This window comes from Corythoichthys intestinalis, chromosome 16 (assembly GCF_030265065.1).
Source record: "Corythoichthys intestinalis isolate RoL2023-P3 chromosome 16, ASM3026506v1, whole genome shotgun sequence".
Taxonomy (NCBI): Eukaryota; Metazoa; Chordata; class Actinopteri; order Syngnathiformes; family Syngnathidae; genus Corythoichthys; species Corythoichthys intestinalis.
Window position 1 is genome coordinate 30,306,916 of NC_080410.1, and position 26,287 is coordinate 30,333,202.

At 38.4% G+C, this 26,287-nt stretch overlaps 1 protein-coding gene across 1 annotated transcript; it reads left to right on the top strand.

Moving 5' to 3' along the window:
• The first annotated feature begins 1,307 nt into the window (after positions 1–1,307).
• Positions 1,308–13,266, top strand: LOC130932002 (serine protease 33-like). Its single transcript, XM_057861334.1, has 6 exons — positions 1,308–1,353; positions 6,224–6,244; positions 9,220–9,385; positions 11,630–11,892; positions 12,099–12,247; positions 12,317–13,266. Exons 1-6 carry the CDS (start codon positions 1,308–1,310, stop codon positions 12,668–12,670), a joined length of 999 nt encoding a protein of 332 aa, XP_057717317.1. The 3' UTR covers positions 12,671–13,266.
• Positions 13,267–26,287: the final 13,021 nt, after the last annotated feature.

Consider the following 26,287-nt stretch of genomic DNA (forward strand, 5'->3'; position numbering starts at 1 on the left):
TCATGTGACTAGCACCTAAGACACTAGCTTTTGCTTTGCTAAGCCAAAACTGCACCTGTTGGAGGCAAGATGGGTATTTAGAATATCTGTAAACCTAAGCTTTCAAATGCAACCAACAACAACTGAGCTTGAACAGTTTTATATATATGTATATATACAGTATTGGCCAAAAGTTTGGCGACACCTCAAAGGTGGATACTTTGAAGAATGTACAATATAAAACCCGTTTTCAGTTATTTCACTTTTTTTTGCCATTCCACATGTTCGTTCATAGTTTTGACCTATTCAGAGAGGATTTAAAATAGTAGTGAAAATATATAAAACGTAAAAATGTGTAGGTGTGTCCAAATTTTTGACTTTTGTTTCAGTCATCATTATGCTTTGCCCCCAGCCCCACAAAAATAAAACTCTGCCTATGGTTACAAACACTGACAATAAAATGTGCATAAAGGCTGGTTACAAACTTTGTTTCGAGTTTTGTCGCAATGTCCTGTAATTCCGCGTTGTCCTGTAATTCCAACTGCTTCCTTGTTGAATTGAATGTAGAGTTTTTAGCGGCCGATTGTCTTTTACAGCCAGCGCAAAGTTTGCCACGCACGGAGATATTTTTGTCATCTTTACTGGATAGAAATGTGAAGTAATGGCTGTATTTCCAGTGAGCAAAGGCATCCATTTGCGGTATATATCCTGCCTTTCACTGTTAGGCTAACAGTGTTAGCCTCGCTGCCTCGTCACAATGCTATTTTGTTGACCGCCATGGCAGACAGCCTCAAACAGCATCGTATCACACGTGACCCGTTTTTTTTTTTCCCCCGATGAGAAATGCTCTTCGTACATGACTACAGTATTCTTCATTCTACATACATTATGAGGCAAAAACAAAATGGTAACGCACAGGCACTAGGGAAACTAACTTTAATCGGATTACTGGTTTGGAAAAATGAACGCGTTAGATTACTCGTTACTGAAGAAAATGATCAGAAGTAACGCGTTACTGACAACACTGTTTATAAACAATGCCCTCCCACCCATTGTGCATTCTCAAAACGTGAATAAAATTAATTTGTTATCCGAATATTGTGTCCGAATATAGAAATTGTGGGAAAAGAAATCAGTACAGTGTAATGAGAAGGCCCAGCCCACATCAATCAACGGTAACCGCAATTATGGAATTACTGGTAGTTGTCAAAGAGAACGTCAGCTCCCTAAATGTTTATTAGCAACCAGGGTTTGTAGGTGGAGCAAAAGCGCACCTGCGGTAGGTATAGCAGTGGGTTGAAAGAGGAGCACTCTTGTGTTTGGACGAGATGAATGTGTTGAAGTTGACGCTGCTACTGCTGCTGCTACTGAAAGGTTGGTGATCTATCTTTTTTGTGTCCATGTGCTGCATATGGTTAGAATGAAAAAATACAAATTCCAAACAAAATGATGAGATGGCTGTCAAACTCATTATACTTTCAGGGCCACATCCATAACAGTTGGAACAAATATGTTTTTGGCCAAATATGTGTACCATTAAATAATACTCTCAATATTCACAATGATAATGTGCCGTATTTTTCAGACTACAAGTCTCACCTGGGTATAAGTCGTACCAGCCATAAAATGCCCAACAAAGAGGAAAAAAAGTCGCACTGGAGTATAAGTCTTGTTTTGTTTAGGGGGAAATTGACTTTTTAAAATCCAACACATTGAACAGATATGTCTTCTTAAAAGGCAATTTAAAATAAAAATACAATGGAGAAGTATGATAATGTTACATGATGCATGAACAACAAAATGCGAACGTGGCCGGTATGTTACCGTAACAAAGCTATTAAGAGTTATTCAGATAACTATAGCATAAAGAACATGCTAACAAGTTTACCAAACCATCAGTGTCACTCCAAGACACAAAAATAACATGTGAAATGATATAATAATGTGTTAATAATTTTACACATAAGTCGCTCCAGAGTATAAGTTACACCCCCAGCCAAACTATGAAAAACACTGCGATTTATAGTCTGTTAGATTTGAAGCTAGGTTTATGTACACCTAGCTTGGCTAAAATGAAGTGGATGGAGTTTTTGTGGAGGTTGGTAGCTGCTTCCCCCAGCTACTGCGATCGCAGCCTTCTTTATTTAGGGGCAAACAATAGGATGGGAGTGCTCAGGAAGGCAACATGGGACATTAATTAGATCACATGAGGGACATTGAGTAGATCACATGAGGGCCACATGGCCCAGAACAAAGGAAATGCTGACTAGACAGAAGTTATTCTATCAGATGACTTGCTATAAGGAAAGCATAAATGTTAACTGGATGCACAACAATTCCAACATAGTCCGAAAAATATGTTACATCATTTTTCAATGTCATCGTTTTTTCAATTGAGCTGACATTTTGGAGCACCATTCGCATATGTAATAAGGCAGGGATTGACATGGATTTGATTAAAAAAAAAAAAAAAAAAAAAGCATTTATGAAACTGTTGACATGCTTATTACAATCCAAAATTAGAAGCACTGGGTAATTTCGGCTTTTATTTAGAGTTCATGAACGTTCTGAGTTACGGAATGCCACAGGAATGCCAAAATTTAAAAAATGAATGCGTGAATAAATAGGTAAATAAATATATGGAGAAAAAAAATGAATGAATAAATAAATGAAAATAAACACAAATGGGAAAAAAACATTGACACTTTTTTGCCTTTTCTATTTCGCTTGTCATTGTCTTTGCCTTTGCTTTTACCGAAAGGAATGGTCTGTCAATCAAATGGCGTCAAACAGGCTTCCCAAAAAGGACAGGGTTAGTCATCGACGGCATTAAATTTGATTGTGTTGGTGACATATCCAGCCTGTCAGCTGTTTTTCTAAGCAGTTGTGAAAAGGATTTTTCCGAATAAATGATTAAAAAATCGGACTTTCCTTCACGTAAGCTAGGAGTAATCAGATATCGACTACTATTCCTTTTTGACAAGTGAAAAAGAAAAGGCAAAGAAAAAAAATGTCATTGTTTTTTTCTGTTTGTGTTTTTCATTGACACACTAAAAGTAAATGACAAAAATTGCTATTGTTTTTTTCTTTTGTGTTTTTCAATGATAAAAATAGGTCAATGACAAAATATACAATTCAATACAAATATATAAATATGTTTATTCAGCTTTATATTTATTCATTTACAGTGGTACCTCGACATAGGATCGCATCGACATACGATCTTTTCGACATCCGATGTAAAATTTGACTCGTCATTTGTCTCGATATATGACGACATGCTCAAAATACAACGAGTTATGACAGTGTCGCAAGTTTATTGTTTTCGCAAGACAGATGCAGGGTGGAATTTTTCGTGAGAGAAATCAACATGGGTCCCAAGAAAGTTAGTCCAGGTGGTGAAAAAAGGAAAAAGGGGACGCTTACTTTTGAAAAAAAGAAGGAAATGATAGACAAAATATGAGTGTGGTGTGTGTGTGAGTGAACTGGCTAGACAACATGGCTCAGTGGTTCCCCATACTTCTTCTCCCTCTTTCTCCTTCACTTGCTGTCTCAGACTTTCGTTTGCCAGTAAGTCAAGGTGACAATAAAAACGCTTTTGTTATTTTTTATTTTATTTTTTAAAAATATTTTTTTGTTTTACATGTGTCTTATTTAATGCACTTGTTAAATTAGACAGAACCTGGCTCACCGAATCTGCATGCACCCGCCATCACCTCCTACCTTTGTTCGCCATTCTCTATTACTATTAGTTAAGGTGACAATAAAAACACTTTTTAAAAATTTCCATTTATTATTATTATTCCGATTTGTATTTACAATTCATTTGTTTTGCTACGTGTACAGTGGTACCTCCACAAACAAAGTGAAGTTAATTCATTGAAGGACCTTGTTCTTGAGTGGAAATGGTTACATGTCGAGCAGGATTTTACCTTAAGAATACATTATAATTCCATTAGTTCGTTCCACAGCCCGAAAACCTACACTAAATCCTTAGTAAACTATTACAAATAGCAATTACACATAGCAAAACAAATTATAAATAAATCGGAATAATAATGTAATAATTCCTGAAATAATGTAACAAATTGGGTTCTAATGTGGTGGATGTGTTTTGCGTACTGTACCCGAACACACCACGTAGTTGACGTGAAAGTGAGATAGGTGCGGTAGAGATTTTACTTTCTCTTTTAATGTCCTGTTATCTCCCACTTAAAAAGATGAGAGAGGGCTGTAATTTTCATCATAGGTAGACCTCAACTGTGACAGACAGAAAGAGGGGAAAAAAAAATCCAGAAAATCCCTTAGTCTGATTTTTAAAGAATTTATTTGCAAATTATAGTGGGAAATACAGTGGTATGAAAAAGTATCTGAACATTTTGGAATTTCTCACATTTCTGTATAAAATCACCATCAAATGTGATCTGATCTTTGTCAAAATCACACAGACGTAAAAACAGTGTCCGCCACCCAGGTTTTCATATTTTAATGAGGATAGCATGCAAACAATGACAGAAGGGGAAAAAAATAAGTAAGTGAACCCTCTGCCTAAGGAGCCTTAAAGAGCAATTGAAATGATTTTTTACTAGTGCTGCAACAATTAATCGATTAACTCGATTATTCGATTAGGAAAAAAAAGATTCGAATTAAATTTGCTGCTTCGAGTATTCGTTTAATTATAGTGGCGTTGTAATGGTTTGCTTCGAAAGTGTTTGCATTTAGTTGTATTGATTTGGGTGGATGCACTGCCCTGTAGTGTGCCTAATTTCACATGGCTGAATCCAGCTGCTCTCTGTTAAGACCAACATATGCTAAGTTTTTGTTTGAGCTAATGTTTTTTAAATGCATTTCTATTTTGGTTTATAGGTATATTTAACTGTTTTTGTGGGCATATGTGTTTGAACCATTTGTTAACAGCATGGTAAAAAAAACGTTAGCATTTTATAGAATTTAAGCTAGCAGACTTTTGCTATGTAAGTTAGCAAATTGTTTTGTTGTTGTACATAGAGCCTCATTAATTTTTTTATACTGTTTGAGGCTCAGCTTAGGTATTTTCATTTTTTATGTTCCTTTTCCGATTACTTAATTATTTGAACTAAGTAGTTCATTGATTAATCAACTACTTAAATAATCGATTGCTGTAGCCCTATTTTGAACACTGCAAAAACTCAAAATCCTATCAGGACTTACAATTTAGACCAACTTTACAAGAACTTAAAAAAATAGCTTGACACAAATGGAAATTCAACTGAAACACGTGGGGAAAACACCTAACTTTTAAAGTGATGTGTGTAAGCGTAATGACATTTTTTTGGTAAGAAATGTGAATTTAAAAAAAATTTTTTTTATATGTAAGATCTGGAAGTTTTTTGAGTGTAAGCCGTGAATTTTTTCCTTTTTTTTTTCTAGTCACGTCTGAGATGCAATTGTTGGCTGTTTTCAACAATGTACATTGAAAATAAAGACATTGATTCTCTGAAAATGGTTCAATCTTAGATGAAATGTCTTGTTTTCTCATGTATATTCAAAATTGCTCTTTACCTAATGTTTTATCCGATTACTCGATTAATCAATAGAATTTTCAGTCGAATACTCGATTAATAAAATATTCGATAGCTGCAGCCCTATTTTTTACCAAACAATTTAAGTCAGGTGTGTGCCCAATCACTGACGAGGCTCATCATATATATATTTTGGTCATCTCCGCGTATGGTAGCACTGTATAATGTATTTTTATATATTTTAAATCTCGCTCAACGTACGACCATTTTGACTTACAAACCAGGTCCTGGAACAAATTAAATTCATATATAGAGGTACCACTGTATTTTTAATTGTTTTTATCACAGAAGTCCCAGTGACAAAATATACTTTTATATTTTCATTTATACATGTCGTTCTCTTTATATTTATTCATTCATTTATTTATTTATTTAAATTTTTGTCACTCACATGATTCCATACTGAGTGTGTACGCAATGAATTATGACGGCTGTTTTGACGTCTGTGTAAAGTTGAAGTCAATATTTCAAATTGAAATGGTTCTTTTCGTCTTTATTTTAGAGTGAAAGTGTTTATCCTTGAGACTTTTTATCCCTTTATTTGTTATCATTTCAATTAAAGGTTTTTTGTTTTTCATTGTGTCTGGCTGATTTTCAAGTAATGTTTCATTTGCCTCGCCTGGCATAAAGTGGAACCCACATTTTCAAAATTGAAACGTTTCTTTTGTCTCTTTTATCTTCAGAATGCAGAGCGCAACTTGACGGTGAGTTGCAACTTTCTTTCCTATGTCCGACTGCTTTTGTTGTAATGTTCTAATCTCACGGTTGGGAAAATAAAATTTAAGTTAGGTCATTAACTGCCTTATACGTCTTGTCTTAGACGTCTTATACGTCAGGGTTCTCTCTCGCTAACCTTTTTAAATAAATATATATTTATTACGCCTTTCAAACGATTAAAATTTTTAATCGAGTTAATCACAGCTTAAAAATTAATTAATCGTAATTAATCGCAATTCAAACCATCTATAAAATATGCCATATTTCTCTGTAAATTATTGTTGGAATGGAAAGATAAGACACAAGACGGATATATACATTCAACATACTGTACATAAGTACTGTATTTGTTTATTATAACAATAAATCAACAAGATGGCATTAAGATTATTAACATTCTGTTAAAGCGATCCATGGATAGAAAGACTTGTAGTTCTTAAAAGATAAATGTGAGTACAAGTTATAGAAATTTTATATTAAAATCCCTCTTAATGATTTTTTATTAATAAAGTTTGTAAAGTTTTCAATAAAAAAAATCAACTAGTAGCTCGCCATTGTTGATGTCAATAATAATTATGGTGCTGAAACCTATATAATCAGTCGCATCCAAGCGCCAGCAGAGGGTGGCAAAATACCAAAAAACACAAGTAACAAGTGGAAATGACACTTTGCTGTCATTTTAATCTGTTTGAGCGGGGAATGTGCATTAAATGTGTCAAATATTTTAACGTGATTCATTTAAACAATTAACCCCTTCTTGCCAAACGTGTCACATTTGATATACTTAGAATTTCATGATTTTGAGACTAATTCAGAAGTTTGAAATATCTTTCCTCAAAAAAAAAAAAAAAAAAAAAAAAAAAAAAAAAGGATGGAAGTCAGCTCATGCATCTGCAAGTTCCATGACAAAAAACCCCAAAAACAACTGGATTTAGCAAGGGTTATAGATACTGTATTACAGCGCTTATTACACATATTAATTTTTTTTTCTTTTTTTACAAATTTGAAAAAAAGGTTTCATTAAGACCTTATTTTTCAAATTATGTGATTCTCTGACAATTGCTTCATAATGCAGGCATTAAAGGATTAATTAACGCCCGTTAATGCGATAATTTTGACAGCCCGAATATTTATATATGTAAACAAAAATGATGTACAGATGTTAAACTAAGAAATACTTGTTATAAAATAAATTATTTGGATTAAAAAAAGAGAAGGCGCTGTATGGTGATTGCAGAGCCAGAGCGTGCCATACGCCCTCTTTAATCTTTCCCTCTGCGAGTCCGCAAACCCCATTTGTTTATTTATATTTAACAAAATTTTCCAGCGTTATTTCATTGAGTAAATACATTTATAATGATCATAAAAATATGTAGAGTATTTACACATTAAGAAAACGTACGTTTTTTTCTGCCAACTGAGAATTCGTCATAAATGTGATCACACAAAATGCAACCAGTCCGTTTTCCCAAGCAGCAAGCGTGCTCTGTCCAGGTCTCACTGGCACATACCTTCCCTTTTCTCTTTTACCCTGCGTCCTCAAAAATAAAACATAGAATTTCGGGGTGTTTTTTCCGGGCTCGGGCCTACAAATAAAACATAAAATTTCGGGTTTCTTTTTCAGGCTCGGGCCTGCAAGTCAATTTAATTGATCGGGTTCGGGCCGGGTCGGGTCGGGCTGGATTTTTTTAGGCCCGATTTTACCTGAATACAGTCTTGATGAGTTTAAATTGGCTGCAGTTACGACGTCGGGAATGCTCCCTCCGGAAAAAACACGATTTGACCAACATTATGTTTAACAAACTTTTCCAGCGTTGTTTCATTGTGTAAATGCATTTATAATGATCATAAAAATATGTAGACAGTTTAAACATTAAGAAAATTTGCGTCTTTTTTTCTGCCAACTGAGAATTTGTTACAAAAGACGGTTACGACATCGGGAACGCTTCCTCTGGAAAAAAACGCAATTAGACAAACATTGTGACAGTCGATGCCGACCAAAAATGACATTATATCCGGTTATGAAATCACACCAGCAGTCCTCCCCGCACAAAGAGCGCCAGTGGGCAACACGGGTCAAGTCTGTGAAAGCTCCAACCCGCTTCATTCTCCGACATATTTTTGTGCATGAAAGCAATGAAGAGGGTAAATCGCTCGTCACCTTACACGGGAATTTCCCTGGATATGTGTGTGAAAAGAGCTTCTGAGTCCCGTTGGGGTGTCGAGCGAGTGAAGGGGCCCCTTCAGGGAACTCAGACACAAGGCTTTCACTGGCACTGTCGCACTTGTTGCTGCGACAGTGCAGTAAAGCTGCGTGTGCTAAATCTGTTGGCCCTCTGGGGAGCCCTGCTGGCTGGTGGCCCTAGGCAATTGCCTGGTTTGCCTAATAAGACGCTACGCCTCTGACAATTTGCTATATAAGGCTCACGATAATGATTAGTTAACAATATGACGATATAGCAATTACAAGTAATAAACAGAAAAACGAGCTATTTTCATCCTTCTGCTGTGAATTGAGTTTATCACTAATAGACATCCAATTCATTTGAAGTGGGAGGGATGGCAGCAAATGAACATTTGAATAGGCAGTGACTCAAACTCAACAGGAAGTCACCTGAAAATGCCCTAAAATGAACAGAAAGCGACCTGCAAATGCCCCGAAAATCAGAAAGACTGGCTGCAAATGCTCTGGTTCATTTGAAATCTAAATAACGATATTTCAATCATTGACAGAAGCATATCGATAACCTTTAGAGATAGAACGTATCATGATATGTCACCATTTTGATATTTTTTCACAGCTCTAAGTATGAACAAAATTATTTTCAATGAATGGGCTCAACGTCTTCTATAGAACAAAAATCCAACTTCAGTAAATGACAAAAAGATGACTAAGTAAAATTAATATTTTGATTCATGTGCATCACAAGAGTTTGTAATCCATCTTTATGTGTGTGCGTAGTCTGCGGGCAAGCCCCTCTCAACAAGGGTCCTGTGAGTGGTCAGGCAGCCCCAGTGGGTGCGTGGCCTTGGCTGGTTAGCCTGCAATTTTCCGGGCATCACTTCTGTGGGGGGTCACTCATCAGCAGACAGTGGGTGCTGACGGCCATGCGCTGCATTGTTGACAGGTCAGGAGTGCACGCAAACGCATCAACACTACCATCAGGTGTGCCAAGGGATATCAATTTAATTCTTTGGTGCTGAAAACCATATCAAAATAACACTTGCTGTCAGACATTTGAAATAAAAGTACAGTGGGGCAAATAAGTATTTAGCCAACCACTAATTGTGCAAGTTCTCCCACTTGAAAATATTAGCAAGGCCTGTAATTGTCAACATGGGTAAACCTCAACCATGAGAGACAAAATGTGGAAAAAAACAGAAAATCACATTTGATTTTTAAAGAATTTATTTGCAAATCATGGTGGAAAATAAGTATTTGGTCTATACCAAAAGTTCATCTCAATACTTTGTTATGTACCCTTTGTTGGCAATAACGGAGGCCAAACGTTTTCTGTAACTCTTCACAAGCTTTTCACACAGTGTTGCTGGTATTTTGGCCCATTCCTCCATTCAGATCTCCTCTAGAACAGTGATGTTTTGGGGCTGTCGTTGGGAAACACGGACTTTCAACTCCCTCCACAGATTTTGTATAGGGTTGAGATCTGGAGACTGGTTAGGCCACTCCAGGACCTTGAAATGCTTCTTACGAAGCCACTCCTTTGTTGCCCTGGCTGTGTGTTTGGGATCATTGTCATGCTGAAAGACCCAGCCACGTCTCATCTTCAATGCCCTTGCTGATGGAAAGAGATTTTCACTCAAAATCTCTCGATACATGGCCCCATTCATTCTTTCCTTTACACAGATCAGTCGTCCTGGGCTATGTGCAGAAAAACAGCCCTAAAGCATGATATTTCCACCCCCATGCTTCACAGTGGGTATGGTGTTCTTCGGATGTAATTCAGTATTCTTTCTCCTCCAAACACGAGAACCTGTGCTCTGACCATAACACATTCTCCAAATCCTCTTCTGGATCATCCAAATGCTCTCTAGCGAACCACAGACGGGCCTGGACGTGTACTTTCTTCAGCAGGGGGACACGTCTGGCAGTGCTGGATTTGAGTCCCTGGCGGCGCATTGTGTTACTTATAGTAGCCTTTGTTACTGTGGTCCCAGCTCTCTGTAGGACATTCACTAGGTCCTCCCGTGTGGTTCTGGGATTTTTGCTCACCGTTCTTGTTATCATTTTGACACCACGGGGTGAGATCTTGCATAGAGCCCCAGATCGAGAGAAATTATCAGTGGTCTTGTATGTCTTTCATTTTCTAATAATTGCTCCCACAATTGATTTCTTTACACCAAGCGTTTTACCTATTGTAGATTCAGCCTGGTGCAGGTCTACAATTTTGTCTCTGGTGTCCTTCGCCAGCTCTTTGGTCTTGGCCATAGTGGAGTTTGGAGTGTGACTGACTGAGGTTGTGGACAGGTGTCTTTTATACCGATAATGAGTTAAAACAGGTGCCATTAATGCAGGTAACGAGTGGAGCCTCGTCAGACCTCGTTAGAACTCGTTAGAAGAAGTTAGACCTCTTTGACAGCTGGATTTGAGTCCCTGGCGGTGCATTGTGTTACTTATAGTAGCCTTTGTTACTGTGGTCCCAGCTCTCTGTAGGACATTCACTAGGTCCTCCCGTGTGGTTCTGGGATTTTTGCTCACCGGTCTTGTTATCATTTTGACGCCACGGGGTGAGATCTTGCATGGAGCCCCAGATCGAGGGAGATTATCAGTTGCCTTTTATGTGTCTTCCATTTTCTAATATTTGCTCCCACAGTTGATTTCTTTACACCAAGCGTTTTACCTATTGCAGATTCTGTCTTCCCAGCCTGTACAGGTCTACAATTTCGTCTCTGGTGTCCTTCGACAGCTCTTTGGTCTTGGCCATAGTGGAGTTTGGAGTGTGACTGACTGAGCTTGTGGACAGGTGTCTTTTATACCGATAATGAGTTAAAACTGGTGCCATTAATACAGGTAACGAGTGGAGCCTCGTCAGACCTCGTTAGACCTCGTTAGAAGAAGTTAGACCTCTTTGACAGCCAGAAATCTTGCTTGTTTGTAGGTGACCAAATACTTATTTTCCATTCTAATTAGGAAATAAATTCTTTAAAAATCAAACAATGTGATTTTCTGTTTTGTTTTTTTCCCACATTCTATCTCTCATGGTTGAGGTTTACCCATGTTGACAATTACAGGCCTCTCTAATCTTTTCAAGTAGGAGAACTTGCACAATTGGTGGTTGACTAAATACTTATTTGCCCCAATGTACACAAATATACCCTGTTTTTAGCCCTGAACACGTGTTATTTTTCCACAGTCCTCAAGTTATTACAGTGATTTTGGGTCGCCAGCGCCAAGATGGTCCCAATCCTCACGAGGTGGCCAAAACTGTCGCAAAGGTCATTCGCCATCCTGACTACGACCCGACAACCTTCAAGAACGACGTGGCCCTCTTGCTGCTTTCCACGCCCGTCATCTACACAGACTTCATCAAGCCTGTCTGTCTGGCTGAAGCCTCGAGCACATTTTTCGACGGAACCGAAAGCTGGGTCACCGAATGGGGAGACATTGGATTCAATGGTAGGTCTACACTCCAAATGCTCTTTCTCACCTCAGCTCACTCGAAATTGTGAATCCACAAATGCAAACGGAGTCTATCAATTGATTAACAATTGTTTCACTCTTAAAAAATGTATGGTACTGTGTTCTGTCTGGTTCTGTCAACTTCACATTCTACATTCAGCTGGTCTGTTCATGACCCACTTTTACTGTTCTTTTGTGTACAGTTTCTCAGCCATCCGGGCAGGACCTGAAGGGGATGAAAGTCCCTGTACTGGGAAACCGCCAATGCTTTTGCGACTACAGCGGCCTGATAGAAATCACCGACAACATGATTTGTTCTGGCTTAAGAGAGGGAGGAAAAGGCAACTGCCAGGTGAAAAGTTGTTTCAGTGATGATTTCACAAAAGCAAAATCCTAACAAGGAAACGGTGCCGTTCTGCAGGTCGATTCTGGCAGTCCCATGGTGACTAAACAAGGGCCTGTGTGGATCCAGATCGGAGTGGTGAGCTTTGGTGCAGGTTGTGTCCTGCAGGAGTTTCCGGGCATCTATGCGCGGGTGTCCCGGTACCAGGAGTGGATCAGCAACCAGATCAGCAACCAAACAGGTGTCGACGACCTGCCGGGCTTTGTCCGCTTCATTTCGACGGGCACCGACCCCGACCTGAAAGTGAGCTGTCCCGACCTACCTCCTCCACTCATCACCACCAGCTCCCCTACTGGCTCTACTGCCTCCACCGCCAGTACTCCCCCTACCAGTGCTACCACCACTAATGCCCCCATCGTTATCGAGCTGTGAATAACAAGTGCTTTATAAACAACACAAACCGGGAGGGGCTGAGGATCTTTTTTCGTTTTATCCAATGGTGTAGGTTTGCATAGGGACAGTAGGGACATAACACTACTAACTTTTCAGGATGCTCAAATAATCCCCACCAACTTTTAAGCAACCTTATTTGCATTATAAAATCACTTCAGTTATATAGGTCATTTAGATTGTCTGCCTATATGTTGTCATTGTCACGTCATGGGGGAGTTGTGTCACGTCATTTCCTGTTTTATTTTGAAGGCTTCACCCTCCTTGTGTCTGTACACTTGCCCTTCCTCTTGTCACCTAATCACCTATTGTTTCCACCTGTTGCCCATTACCTCTTGTGTATAAATAGTCTGCATCTCCCCTATCTGGTGCCAAATTGTCTTACTACCCATGTTAGTCACGTCGGCCTGGTTTCACAGCAATCATAGTTGTATAGATTTTACTTTTGCTCATAGTTATTCTGGCTTTTTCCTCCAGTTGGAGCCTTTCATGTTTGTAATTTTCCTCCTTTTGGAGTGCTTTTTGTTTGAGTTTTTGATCGAGATTGTCCTGACTCATTCCTCCGTTTGGAGCGCTTTTTGTTGGTATTTTTCCTCATCCCCGCATGCTAGCGGAAGAACCTCTGTTTTCTCAATAAAGGTTTTTGCCTGAAACTCCGCAGCTGAGCCCGCCTCGTCATCTCAGCCTGACAGTCATGATAGAATTGATCCTACCATTATTAAGTGAATTACAGTACTTTCATTGTGTTCAGACTTACACTGACCCCTTTTCAGTCGCTGTATGTGCCAGTCCATTTTTTCCCCTCAAACGCATGTTTGATTGGCTGATGACTTGAACCCCCCCCCCCCACACACACACACACGCACCCATTCATAGCCAGTGTTGTTAATCTTACTGAAAAAAAGTAATTAATTATAGTTACAAATTACTTCTCCCAAAAAGTAATTGCGTTAGTAACTCAATTACCTGAATGTAAGAGTAATTAGTTACTTGGCAAAGTAATTGGTGATAATTACTTTTTTTTTCCCTCAAAAAAAAAAAAAAAAAAAAAAAAAACATTGGCCACACTATGTGAAGTTTTTTGTGAAGGTTTTTGGTACAATTGGCCCGAGCCCAATTCTTTACCCTAATTTACCCTTTACCCTGAATCAACTGTTAAAAGTTGTTAAAATTGCTCCCATTATTGCATTTGTTCCCTTCTCTCTACTTTCAACATATGAAAGTTTTAAAACTGTTTCATCATTTAAAGATAGATTCAAGTCAAGATTTTGCCGATTTAGAAGTATTTTAGATAAAAAGTTACCTAGGTTCGCTAGGAAGGTTGTCTACAACAGAGCCGTCCTAAAAAGTCTACTGCTTTAAGATGGCGGCTGTCTACTAACGCATTTAGTGCCATGCAGTGTTGTTAATTTTACTTTAAAAAGGTAATTAATTACAGTTACAAATTACTTCTCCCAGAAAAGTAATTGCGTTAGTAACTCAGTTACCTGAATGTAAGAGTAATTAGTTACTTGGCAAAGTAACTAGTGATTTTTTTTTTTCTCCAAAAAAAAAAAAAAAAAACAGATCACACAATGTGAAGCTTAAAGGGTTTGGGGGACAATTGGCCCAAGCCCAATTCTTTACCCTCCACTTAACTAGACACAAGGGTATTGCGATAACTAGCTAGTAACCTTTGCTATGTGTGGAAGTCATTTAAAGTTGTGAATCAATCGTTAAAGTTGTTAAAATTTCTCCCGTTATTGCATTAGTTCCCTTCTGTCTACTTTAAACATGTGTAAGTTTTAAAACTGTTTCATCATTTAAAGATAGATTTAAGTTAAGATTTTGACGATTTAGGAGCATTTTAGATTTTAAAAAATTACTTAGGTTCGCTAGGAAGGATCTCTACATCAGGGCGTTCCTGAAAGGTCTACTGCTTTAAGATGGCGGCTGTTTACAAACGCATGTAGTCCTTAAAACATGTTGGCAATGCAGCAGTGTCTGTCATCTGCATCTAGTTCTATAATATGATATCTACCGTGTCATGTGGGCGTAGTTTGTCGGCTATGGCTGCAGTCAGGTATTATTGGAGCCATCTAGCATCGCGGTTGAAACGCCGTCTTCCCCACTCCTGCTCTGCTCTCGTCCCCGTGAGTCCGTTTCTCTCAGACTTATTTTTATTCAACCAACTTAGTAACGCATAGTAACGCACGCCTTTGCCGCCTCAGTAACGGTAACGGCGTTGCCAAGATGAGAAAAGTAATTAATTAGATTACTCATTACTGAAAAAAATAACGCCGTTAGTAACGCCGTTATATTGTAACGCCGTTATTAACAACACTGTTCATAGCCCAACAGAAATACAACTTGCCGCCTTCCCTGCCCCCTTCAAAGACGAGGGATATTAGAAGTTTTTTTTCCCGCCAGCAGCAGCCACTGTAAGTAATGTAAAAAGACGTCAATGTTGTGGAGGTGGGGAACACTCCACTAATTTTGCTACTGCTACAGTGCTTCAAGTCGATTTTACTCACTGAGATTTCTTGAAATAAGAAAAACATCTAGCTGAAAATAAGCTTAACACTTATTTTAAGCTAAGAGTTTGTATGTTTAATCTTAAAAGAAAAACTTGTTCGTCAGAAATGTTCTCAATTCAAGACTATTGTTCAAAACAATATTGAAAGAACTTTTTCTTGATTTAGGTGAAAAATGACCAACTTTTCGATGTATGGGCTCAATAAAAAAAAGTAATATTTACTAAAGTGGTAGAATCTGACGCATTAATCTTTTAACTAGCCTTTAACACAAAAAAAAATGGAGAAAACTATTTGACTAGATTTAACAAAAAATCAGATTAAGACGTTATAAATTTGAAGTGTGAAAGTTAGTATAGGTCAATGCAGATTGATTTTACGTCAATAGTTTAGCCTATCAATTAAATGACCACCATTCACCAAATATGTTGGGTCTTATTAATGTCCCGTCCCCAGCAAAAAGTGTACATGCAGGTTGTTTTGTTATATCGTCCCTACCAATATTAAGACCAAACCTACGCCCTTGGTTTTACCCCATCCAAAAACGGCCCTTTCGGTCGAAATTTGTCATGCTTGCATTTTTTCTCCATACAATGCGTGCACATTGGCAGTACACGCGCATAAAGCAGAGTTTATATACTACTACTAGGCTACTACAAAGACAGCATTCTATTTCACCTACAGTGTGTGTTGGAGTTTTTGTATTGGAAATAAAAGCGGAAGTGTATTATAATGAAAGTCCCCGCAGCTAGACAGCTCAATGACAAACAAACACATTTGTCTTATATCTTATGTGGGCGTGTATGTTCACTCGTAACCAGGGCCGGAGTGGGACTCATTTTCAGCCCGGGAATTTCATGCCTTAGACTGGCCCCCATTATTTTATTTAAAATAGGGACGTCCCGATCGCATATTACGGCACCCGCGTCTGAGTCACCCGATTTAAAGAATCTGCCGATAAAGAGTCCCGATCCGATAACGGGAAAAAAAAAATATATATATATACTGTGTGTACAGTGCCTTGCAAAAGTATTCGGCCCCCTTGAATCTTGCAACCTTTTGCCACATTTCAGGCTTCAAACATAAAGATATGAAATTTAATTTTTTTGTCAAGAATCAACAACAAGTGGGATACAATCGTGAAGTGGAACAACATTTATTGGATAATTTAAACTTTTTTAACAAATAAAAAACTGAAAAGTGGGGCGTGCAATATTATTCGGCCCCTTTACTTTCAGTGCAGCAAACTCACTCCAGAAGTTCAGTGAGAATCTCTGAATGATCCAATGTTGTCCTAAATGACCGATGATGATAAATAGAATCCACCTGTGTGTAATCAAGTCTCCGTATAAATGCACCTGCTCTGTGATAGTCTCAGGGTTCTGTTTAAAGTGCAGAGAGCATTATCAAAACCAAGGAACACACCAGGCAGGTCCGAGATACTGTTGTGGAGAAGTTTAAAGCCGGATTTGGATACAAAAAGATTTCCCAAGCTTTAAACATCTCAAGGAGCACTGTGCAAGCCATCATATTGAAATGGAAGGAGCATCAGACCACTGCAAATCTACCAAGACCCGGCCGTCCTTCCAAACTTTCTTCTCAAACAAGGAGAAAACTGATCAGAGATGCAGCCAAGAGGCCCATGATCACTCTGGATGAACTGCAGAGATCTACAGCTGAGGTGGGAGAGTCTGTCCATAGGACAACAATCAGTCGTACACTGCACAAATCTGGCCTTTATGGAAGAGTGGCAAGAAGAAAGCCATTTCTCAAAGATATCCATAAAAAGTCTCGTTTAAAGTTTGCCACAAGCCACCTAGGAGACACACCAAACATGTGGAAGAAGGTGCTCTGGTCAGATGAAACCAAAATTGAACTTTTTCGGCCACAATGCAAAACGATATGTTTGGCGTAAAAGCAACACAGCTCATCACCCTGAACACACCATCCCCACTGTCAAACATGGTGGTGGCAGCATCATGGTTTGGGCCTGCTTTTCTTCAGCAGGGACAGGGAAGAAAATTGACGGGAAGATGGATGCAGTCAAATACAGGAACATTCTGGAAGAAAACCTGTTGGTATCTGCACAAGACCTGAGACTGGGACGGAGATTTATCTTCCAACAGGACAATGATCCAAAACATAAAGCCAAATCTACAATGGAATGGTTAAAAAATAAACGTATCCAGGTGTTAGAATGGCCAAGTCAAAGTCCAGACCTGAATCCAATCGAGAATCTGTGGAAAGAGCTGAAGACTGCTGTTCACAAACACTCTCCATCCAACCTCACTGAGCTCGAGCTGTTTTGCTAGGAAGAATGGGCAAGAATGTCAGTCTCTCGATGTGCAAAACTGATAGAAACATACCCCAATTGACTCGCAGCTGTAATTGGAGCAAAAGGTGGCGCTACAAAGTATTAACGCAAGGGGGCCGAATAATATTGCACGCCCCACTTTTCAGTTTTTTATTTGTTAAAAAAGTTTAAATTATCCAATAAATTTTGTTCCACTTCACGATTGTGTCCCACTTGTTGTTGATTCTTGACAAAAAATTAAAATTTTATATCTTTATGTTTGAAGCCTGAAATGTGGCGAAAGGTTGCAAGATTCAAGGGGGCCGAATACTTTTGCAAGGCACTGTATATGGCGGAAAACACTTAGGTGACTTGAAGTTCCGCTCTGATACCCCCAATTTGGCCAATTTTTAAAAATGTTCGATTTGCACGTGTGATACATCATTAGAAAGCTTAAAATGTCAATTTTCTGAGGAAAGAAAAATTTTGACCTAGAGGGCATTAAAAAAAAAAAAAAAAAAAAAAAAAAAAACAGTAAAACCCTAACTGGAGGTGAGAGCATGCAAGAGCAGAATTAAAAAAGCCACGATTTTAACAAGATTTTATCACGCCCTTACCTTGTTTCGATCCAAAAACTATATTAGCATGTATCATCGAGTGTCAAGACTCAGATGTGAATGGCCACAGCTGTATTTTTGGGGTATTTTATGGACGAAACATGGTAATATAACAAGGGTCACGATGCAGAAATCGCAGACGTCAAGCAGTAATTGACATTTTCATTTTCATATATTTACCCTTTTAAACGTTTTTTTTTTTTTTTCTTCTTCTTTTTGTTTGGATTGATTATTTATCATCTAAAATATTGGGGAAAATGCAACAGTAACGAAAAAAAATACAATTAAGTGATAGTTATGAGGTAGATATCCGTGACTTTTTTACAGATGCCAATTTTTTCATCGTGACATCATTTGTTTAAAACTTGCGAGTAGTAATTTCATGAATATAACGCGCGCTTTTTTCCCCCCAAAATCAACTTGTAAAATCATGGTGCGCATTATACACGGGTATAGGGATGGAGACAGAAATTATATATATATATATACATATATATATATATATATATATATATATATATTAGGGCTGTCAAACGATTAAAATTTTTAATCGAGTTAATTACAGCTTAAAAATTAATTAATCGTAATTAATCGCAATTAATCGCAATTCAAACCATCTATAAAATATGCCATATTTTTCTGTAAATTATTGTTGGAATGGAAAGATAAGACAAGATGTATATATACATTCAACATACGGTACATAAGGACTGTATTTGTTTATTATAACAATAAATCAACAAGATGGCATTAACATTATTAACATTCTGTTAAAGTGATCCATGGATAGAAAGACTTGTAGTTCTTAAAAGATGAATATTAGTACAAGTTATAGAAATGTTATATTAAAATGCCTCTTAATGTTTTCGTTTTAATAAAATTTGTAAAATTTTCAATCAAAAAATAAACTAGTAGCCCTATTCTGTCCTCAATGTGTGTGAGTACACAAATTGACAGATAGCGAATATAAGTTCCAAAAAGAAATCAGACGGTGTGGCAAAGTTGCATGGGCTTTACTGAAGTCATCTCTTTTTGACAGGAGCACGTTTCTTGTATTTTTGTAAAACTGAAAATAACAAGGCAATGTGTCAATAACTTGCATAAATCACAAAAATAACATAAAATGTACACACACGTGTCCATTTGAGCAGTAGCACTAGCCAATTAGCTCACAAGCATCTAACAATGTAACTGCATTTCACCATATATGTGAACAAATTCAAATACACATCATCAATAACTATCTAATGCTCATGAATATAAACAAAGGAGGAATATAACTCACAAGCGATGCATGTATTAGACACAAACAGTGTGATGGGGCTATGAGAACTGCCACTGAATACTGGATGCGGACGTTAGCTGGTCTGAATAGCACTGTCTATTAGTGTGAGTTCGCGTCGACATATAGTCACGTCAGAAAAGCGCGCCGAAACCCAAATAATCAGCTGCACTGAATCGCCAGCAGAGGGCGACATTACGCCACATAACATATGCAAGTCACACCCAAGCGCCAGCAGAGGGCGGAAAAACTCCATAAAACACAATTAACAAGTTGGCCTTTCACTGTACTGACATTTAAATCTGTCTGAGCGGGCCTAGTGCATTAATTGCGTCAAATATTTTAACGTGATTAATTTAAAAAATTAATTAACGCCCGTTAACGCGATAATTTTGACAGCCCTAATATATATACATATATATATATATATATATATATGTATGTATAAAGACTAGGTTTGCACCGATACCATTTTTTGGCCCCGATACCGATACCTGGCTGTGCAGTATCGGCCGATACCGATACCATACCGATACCACCCCGATTATATATATATATATATATATATATATATATATATATATATATATATATATGTATATATATATATATATATATATACTGGACTGTCTCAGAAAATTAGAATACACAATATTCTAATTTTCTGAGACAGTCCTGTATATATATATATATATATATATATATATATATATATATATATATATATATATATGTATATATATATATATATATATATACTGGACTGTCTCAGAAAATTAGAATACACAATATTCTAATTTTCTGAGACAGTCCTGTACATTAATCCACCATTTAAAGCAGGGGTGTCCAAACTTTTTGCAAAGGGGACCAGATTTGGCGTGGTAAAAATGTGGGGGGCCGACCTTGGCTGACGTCCTTTACATAGAACAATATACAGGACTGTCTCAGAAAATTAGAATATTGTGTATTCTAATTTCCTGAGACAGTCCAGTATATATATATATATTTTTTTCTTAAATTTTTTTTTTTTTCAAAGAGCTACATAATTGGATGTGAAATCATTGCTCTCAAGGCTTTGTCAGGCTGTTGCTTACCTTTGCAAAATAGGAAAAAGTACACTAAACCCTAGTAGACAATAGTTGAATAAACCTTCCGCTCTCAAAGGCCAAAATAGTGCTAAATTTGTGAAATTAATAAAACACGTATAATACTAGCCCAACAGTAAGAAAGTAAAAATAAATTCATAATAATAAACTCTGAATGAACTGAATAAACTTTTTTAAACCTCTCAAAGTCCAAACAGTGCAACTTTCATGAAATTATTGTCACATTCTGCTGCTGGTTAGATTGTGTTTTGTTGCTGAGCGTGGGGGCGTAGCACTTGAATCCAATGCAGGCTCATCAACGCAGCATTTAAGCACGGGTGATCTCAGAGAAGGCTGCCGAGATATTTGCCTTGCTGATCGCTATTTGACATCTGGCACAATAATCTTGCTACATTTGCTTGTTATGCCCCTGCATTGGGTTTTTCTGTTAGTGTGCTGCTCTCGTTTGTAACCGCTGCCTATCGTCTTAGTTTGTCCGTCGACCTGCTGTCACGGACTCCTTTTGTTATTTCTACTGTCCCGCGGTCGCGTGTTATTTTTTGTTTGCAATCATTAAACCCTTTTATGTATCCCCCGCTTGTTGTCTGCTTCGAGGTTCAACCTTGTTTCCGCATTTGCGGACGCTAACAATTATAAGTAATAATAATTTATTTTAATCGACGGGATTTCTATTTGGAAATATTTCCCGACCGCCGCCATATTTCCTGGTTTGTTTTTCGTCCATATGAAAAAGCCCCCTTTTGAATTGGTCAGGAGTGGCTATTGGCCCGCTCTCATTGGTCTGGAGCAGGCCAATAGCGATAGCTGCTTGGCGTTCACGTGTCATCACACAACACAGAGACAGAGTGTAGTGAGCGCCAGGAGGAGAAAAAGGCTGTGGTCAAATGTTATAATAATGGACCGGTAAATGGTATCGGCGCCGTCTTTGTTGGTACTCGCCGATACCGATACCACCATTTCGGGCCGGATCGGCGCCCCCCGCCGATACTAGTATTGGTATCGGTGCATCTTTAATAAAGACCAATTTTTTTTTATTGACACGGCCATGTTGTGTTGAAGAAAACGTATGCGGTGATCCGTTGCCGACCATTACGGTACATGACGTCACCATTTTGTTTCGGTAATACTTCACTCTGATTGGTCGAATGATTTCGTCTGTATTAAATTCTGCTTTTTTCACTCTTCATAAAGCACAGAATTTAGTGTCTTGAACTCATTTGAGTCAACGTTTATTGCAACTCGGACCATAACAAACGTAACACAACACAGACTTCCTGTGTCTGTCAACTATATCTGTCCCTCGGGAAACTCAAACCCAAATAACAATAGTTCCTCATGTTAGTCAACAGCGATGCGCTTTTTCCGATTTCCGACTTCAGTCCTCACTTTTATTTTACCGTATCAATCCATTGAAGAAACATTTATTCATAATGATGAAACGAGCAAGTTATACAGCAGCCTTTAAAAGAAAAGTCACATCTGTTTTGTTTTCTCCTGGATTCTGGTAAGTTGGAGAAGTTGTCAGATCATATTATTACCGTGCATATTGTCAGTTTACGGTAATGTTTTGAACTACCAATGTGCTATGCTTGTGCTGTGTTTCACCAGTCAGTAAAATGACATTTATGCCTCTGTACACGAGCTCTGTTTTGTTGTATTCTTCTATTTATTGGTGCTAAAATTAGGGTGCGCGTTATACACGGGTACAATAATTTCCCCTAGATTTTACAAGTAAATTTGGGGTGCGCGTTATACACGGGTGCGCCTTTTATTCGGGAAATTACGGTAAATAATTTTTTAAAGTTTTTTTTTTTTTTTTTTTAAACGAAATATTAGACATCAATTAATGATTCTAAGCTAAAAATGAGATGTTTTGAATAATAAATATAATTACTTACCTTCTTTTTATGGCTGGGTTGAAACAAAAGCGGTTGCGCGACGTCTGTAGACAGGTTTTTTTTTAGGGTAAAACGGACAAATTAGAAATAGTTCGGGGACTTAATGCGCCATGAATCTGCCATGGCAGCATATAGAAATATTGTTCTATCAGACACAACAGTGTCTTTTGGCTTAAAACACAGCAGTTTATTTTATAGAGGGGTGCGAGAGCAGAAACTGCTTTTTAAGCATTGACTGTGTTTTCCGCCATATATATACACCGTAATTTTTGCACTATAAGGCTCACCTGACTATAGACCCTACCCACGTGACGTCACAACTCGTTCCTCCTGACTGGTGCCGCCCAATTGTCCGTCAACACATCATGTTTCCCTGTTACGGCTACGTACATTCCTCCTATTTACGACGTGTTTTTCTGCTCGTTAACATTAATAATCAAAATGGTGAAGGCGTGTGTGGCGGTCGGTTGCAATAACAGAAAAGATAGACGGAGAAGACGGAGAGACTTGAAGTTCTACCGGATTCCGAGAGACCCGGAGAGAAGAGAGCGAGATGGCTGCTGCAATTCGACGAGAAAACTGGGCTCCAAACGATTACCACAGATTATGTAGTAGTCATTTTATATCTGGTAAGATGCATTTAATATATATTTAGAGGGTTTTGGGCTGACAACCACAATTAAGATCATTGCTAGGCTAATCGCCGACAACATACACGTATGTATGTAGTGAGAGTGCTATCGCTAAACCATATAAACATTAAAAGCCCTAACTCCATTGACAAACGACATGAAATACATTAGACTTGACAGTGGATGTTAGCAATAACAAAAGATTTTGAATTGAAAATTTCGTAACTCACCTTTCCAAGCACAAGATAGATTCCTGCCGACTTTTCGTGGACGAGGACCTGTTTCACCCAACCAGCAACGAAGTATTTATAAGCCTCCAAGCTCTTAAAGTTTTTCAAACTTTCGTGAGAATAGGCTGATTTTGTGTGGACAAGATAGTTTTACAGTTCAGGGTAGCTAGCAGATGTCAGGCAAATACGGCGGAGACAGCGGGTCGAAAAACATCGATTTAGGCATCAAATATGGATCTGGCGAATGGATAAACTGAAGCTTTTCCACATAACGCCTTTTATGCAACACATCAAGTGAGTTTACGGCATCCGAAAGCACCGGGTCTTCCATGAAATGCATTATAAATTGCTCGATCAATTGAGACCATTGATAATACAGACACAAAATGACGGACAAGTGGGCGGAACCATACAGCGAGCACGTGATTTTGTGACGTCGGTGGGTAGGGTCTATAAGCCGCCACCAACCAAATGTGACACGAAAACGGCATTTGTTCATTCAGTAGATAAGCCGCACCTGACTATAATCCGCAGCTGTCCTCACTGAATTATGGGATATTTACACCAACATATTAACCGGTAACACTTTATTTGACAGCGGCATTATACAACTGTCACAAGACCAGATGAACCACCATGAAGCTTCAAACCAATTGGCTGCAAAGAATTCATTGCTTCAAAAAGCTTCATTTGGCTATGACTGCTCCCTTGGGGGAGAAAGTCAACCTCTGCTGCCACCTGCTGTCAACAGTAAATAACAATCAAAATTCATGTTCTGTGCTAATTAAAAATTAAAAATACTGGAAAGGGCAGTTGCGTCACAACTCCGAACCCACCTTACCGACAATAAGCTATTTGAACTTTTCCAATCTGGCTTCCGCTCACAACATAGCACCGAAACAGCACTTCTCAAAGTAACCAACGACATCCTCCTCTCCTCGGACTCCGGACAACTCACCATCCTCATCCTCCTGGACCTCACTGCTGCTTTTGACACAATCAACCACACCATCCTGCTCTCCCGACTAGAATCACTACATATCACTGGCACTGCACTTTCCTGGTTCCACTCCTACCTCACTGGCCGACAACAATTCATCAGCATTAACAACTGCACGTCCCCTGCTGCTTCCCTACCACAAGGTGTCCCCCAAGGTTCCGTTCTTGGCCCCCTCCTCTTCATTCTTTACATCCTCCCCCTTGGTCAGATCATCCGCAAATTTGGACTGCAATTTCACTGCTACGCCGATGACATCCAAATATACATCTCCACTAAAACCATCTCACACAGCACTAAAACTACACTTCACAACTGCCTCAGCGAAATCAAATCCTGGATGCAACTTAACTACCTTCAACTCAACAGCAACAAATCTGACATAATCATCATAGACCCTACAGCTCACATCAAAAACAGTCAATTCTCCCTTACCATCGACAACTGCACCCTCCCTCTCTCAACACACTCCCGCAACTTAGGTATCATCTTCGACAATAAACTAAGATTCGATCAGCACATCAACCACATCACCAGAACCGCCTTCTTCCACCTTAAGAACATAGCCCGCCTCCGCCCCTCCCTCACCTACTCTGCTGCAGAAACCCTCATACATGCATTCGTCACCTCCAGACTCGATTATTGTAACAGCATTCTTTTCGGATCTCCAGCCAAACTCCTCAATAAACTACAATATATCCAGAACTCCGCTGCACGCCTTCTCACCCGTACCCCCTACAGGAATCACATTACCCCCGTCCTTCACAAACTGCACTGGCTTCCCATCTCACACAGGATAAATTTCAAAATCATCCTTCTCACATACAAAGCACTCAATAACTTGGCTCCTCCTTACCTCACGGACCTTCTCTGTCCCCACACCCCCTCCCGTCACCTCCGCTCATCTAATGGAAACATTCTCGCACTGCCCCCACAAATAACACACCGTACTTGGGGGGACAGAGCCTTCTCCATTGCTGCCCCCTCACTTTGGAACGCACTCCCTAAAACCATCCGCACCTGTTCTGATCTTCCCACATTCAAAAAATTGTTAAAAACTCACCTTTTTAAACTAGCTTTTAATGTGTAATTCTTTCCTCTATTGTTTTGTACTGCTCACGTTGTGTGAGTTTTATTTATTTTTTTTCCCTCAACTGTAAAGCGCCTTTGAGCACCGGTAAAAGCGCTCTATAAATAAAATGTATTATTATTATTATTATTATTATTAATTATTTCTTTAGTTTCTGTTCCAGTTGTTTCATTACTTGCTAGTTATGGTATTTGGTAACACCTTATATGTCAACAGAGTTATAAGACCGTCATAATTATGACATGACACTATCATGGGCATTACTCAATACTTATGACAGATGTCGTTAAGTATCATCCGGCAAATTATGTCTCTAACTCCATTTATGTCTAGCTCGGATCTTATATATCCATTCAAAAATGAGATCATTTGTCATAAATGACATCTTTTATAAGCATTCATTAAATAAATGATTAGCACAGAACATAATTTTTAATTGCTATTTACATCTGTAGCTCTGCAATGCATGCTAGGAGGCATGTGTTACCTAGTTACCCAAATGAATTGACGAATAAGCCGCACTGGACTATAAACCGCAGGATTCAAGATGAAAAAAAAAAGTAGCGGCTTATAGTCCGACAATCACGGTATATATATTTGAACAAAAGTTCGAAACTTCTTCAAATTTCTTGCAGTACTTCCTCGTCCTCTTTTTCTGGGAGTGTTGCAGAGAATAAAATGTGTTTTTTTTTTCTTTTGGAAATGCCATTGTATTTCTGGATTATTTTGGTACTTTTTAGCTCTTAAAAAAATACAAAAATATATAAGTGTAGTGCCCAAAACAGTGTGATTCCTTGTGCACTGCCCAACAGCTAGCTATCATTTCATGTCCTCTAATAAAACACAAGGCTTGGTCTTTTCTTGTCTTTATATGAAGTAATTTGTTTAAATTTGTGAAACTGTAACAAAGAAACATACATGCATTCAACACAACTGCACAA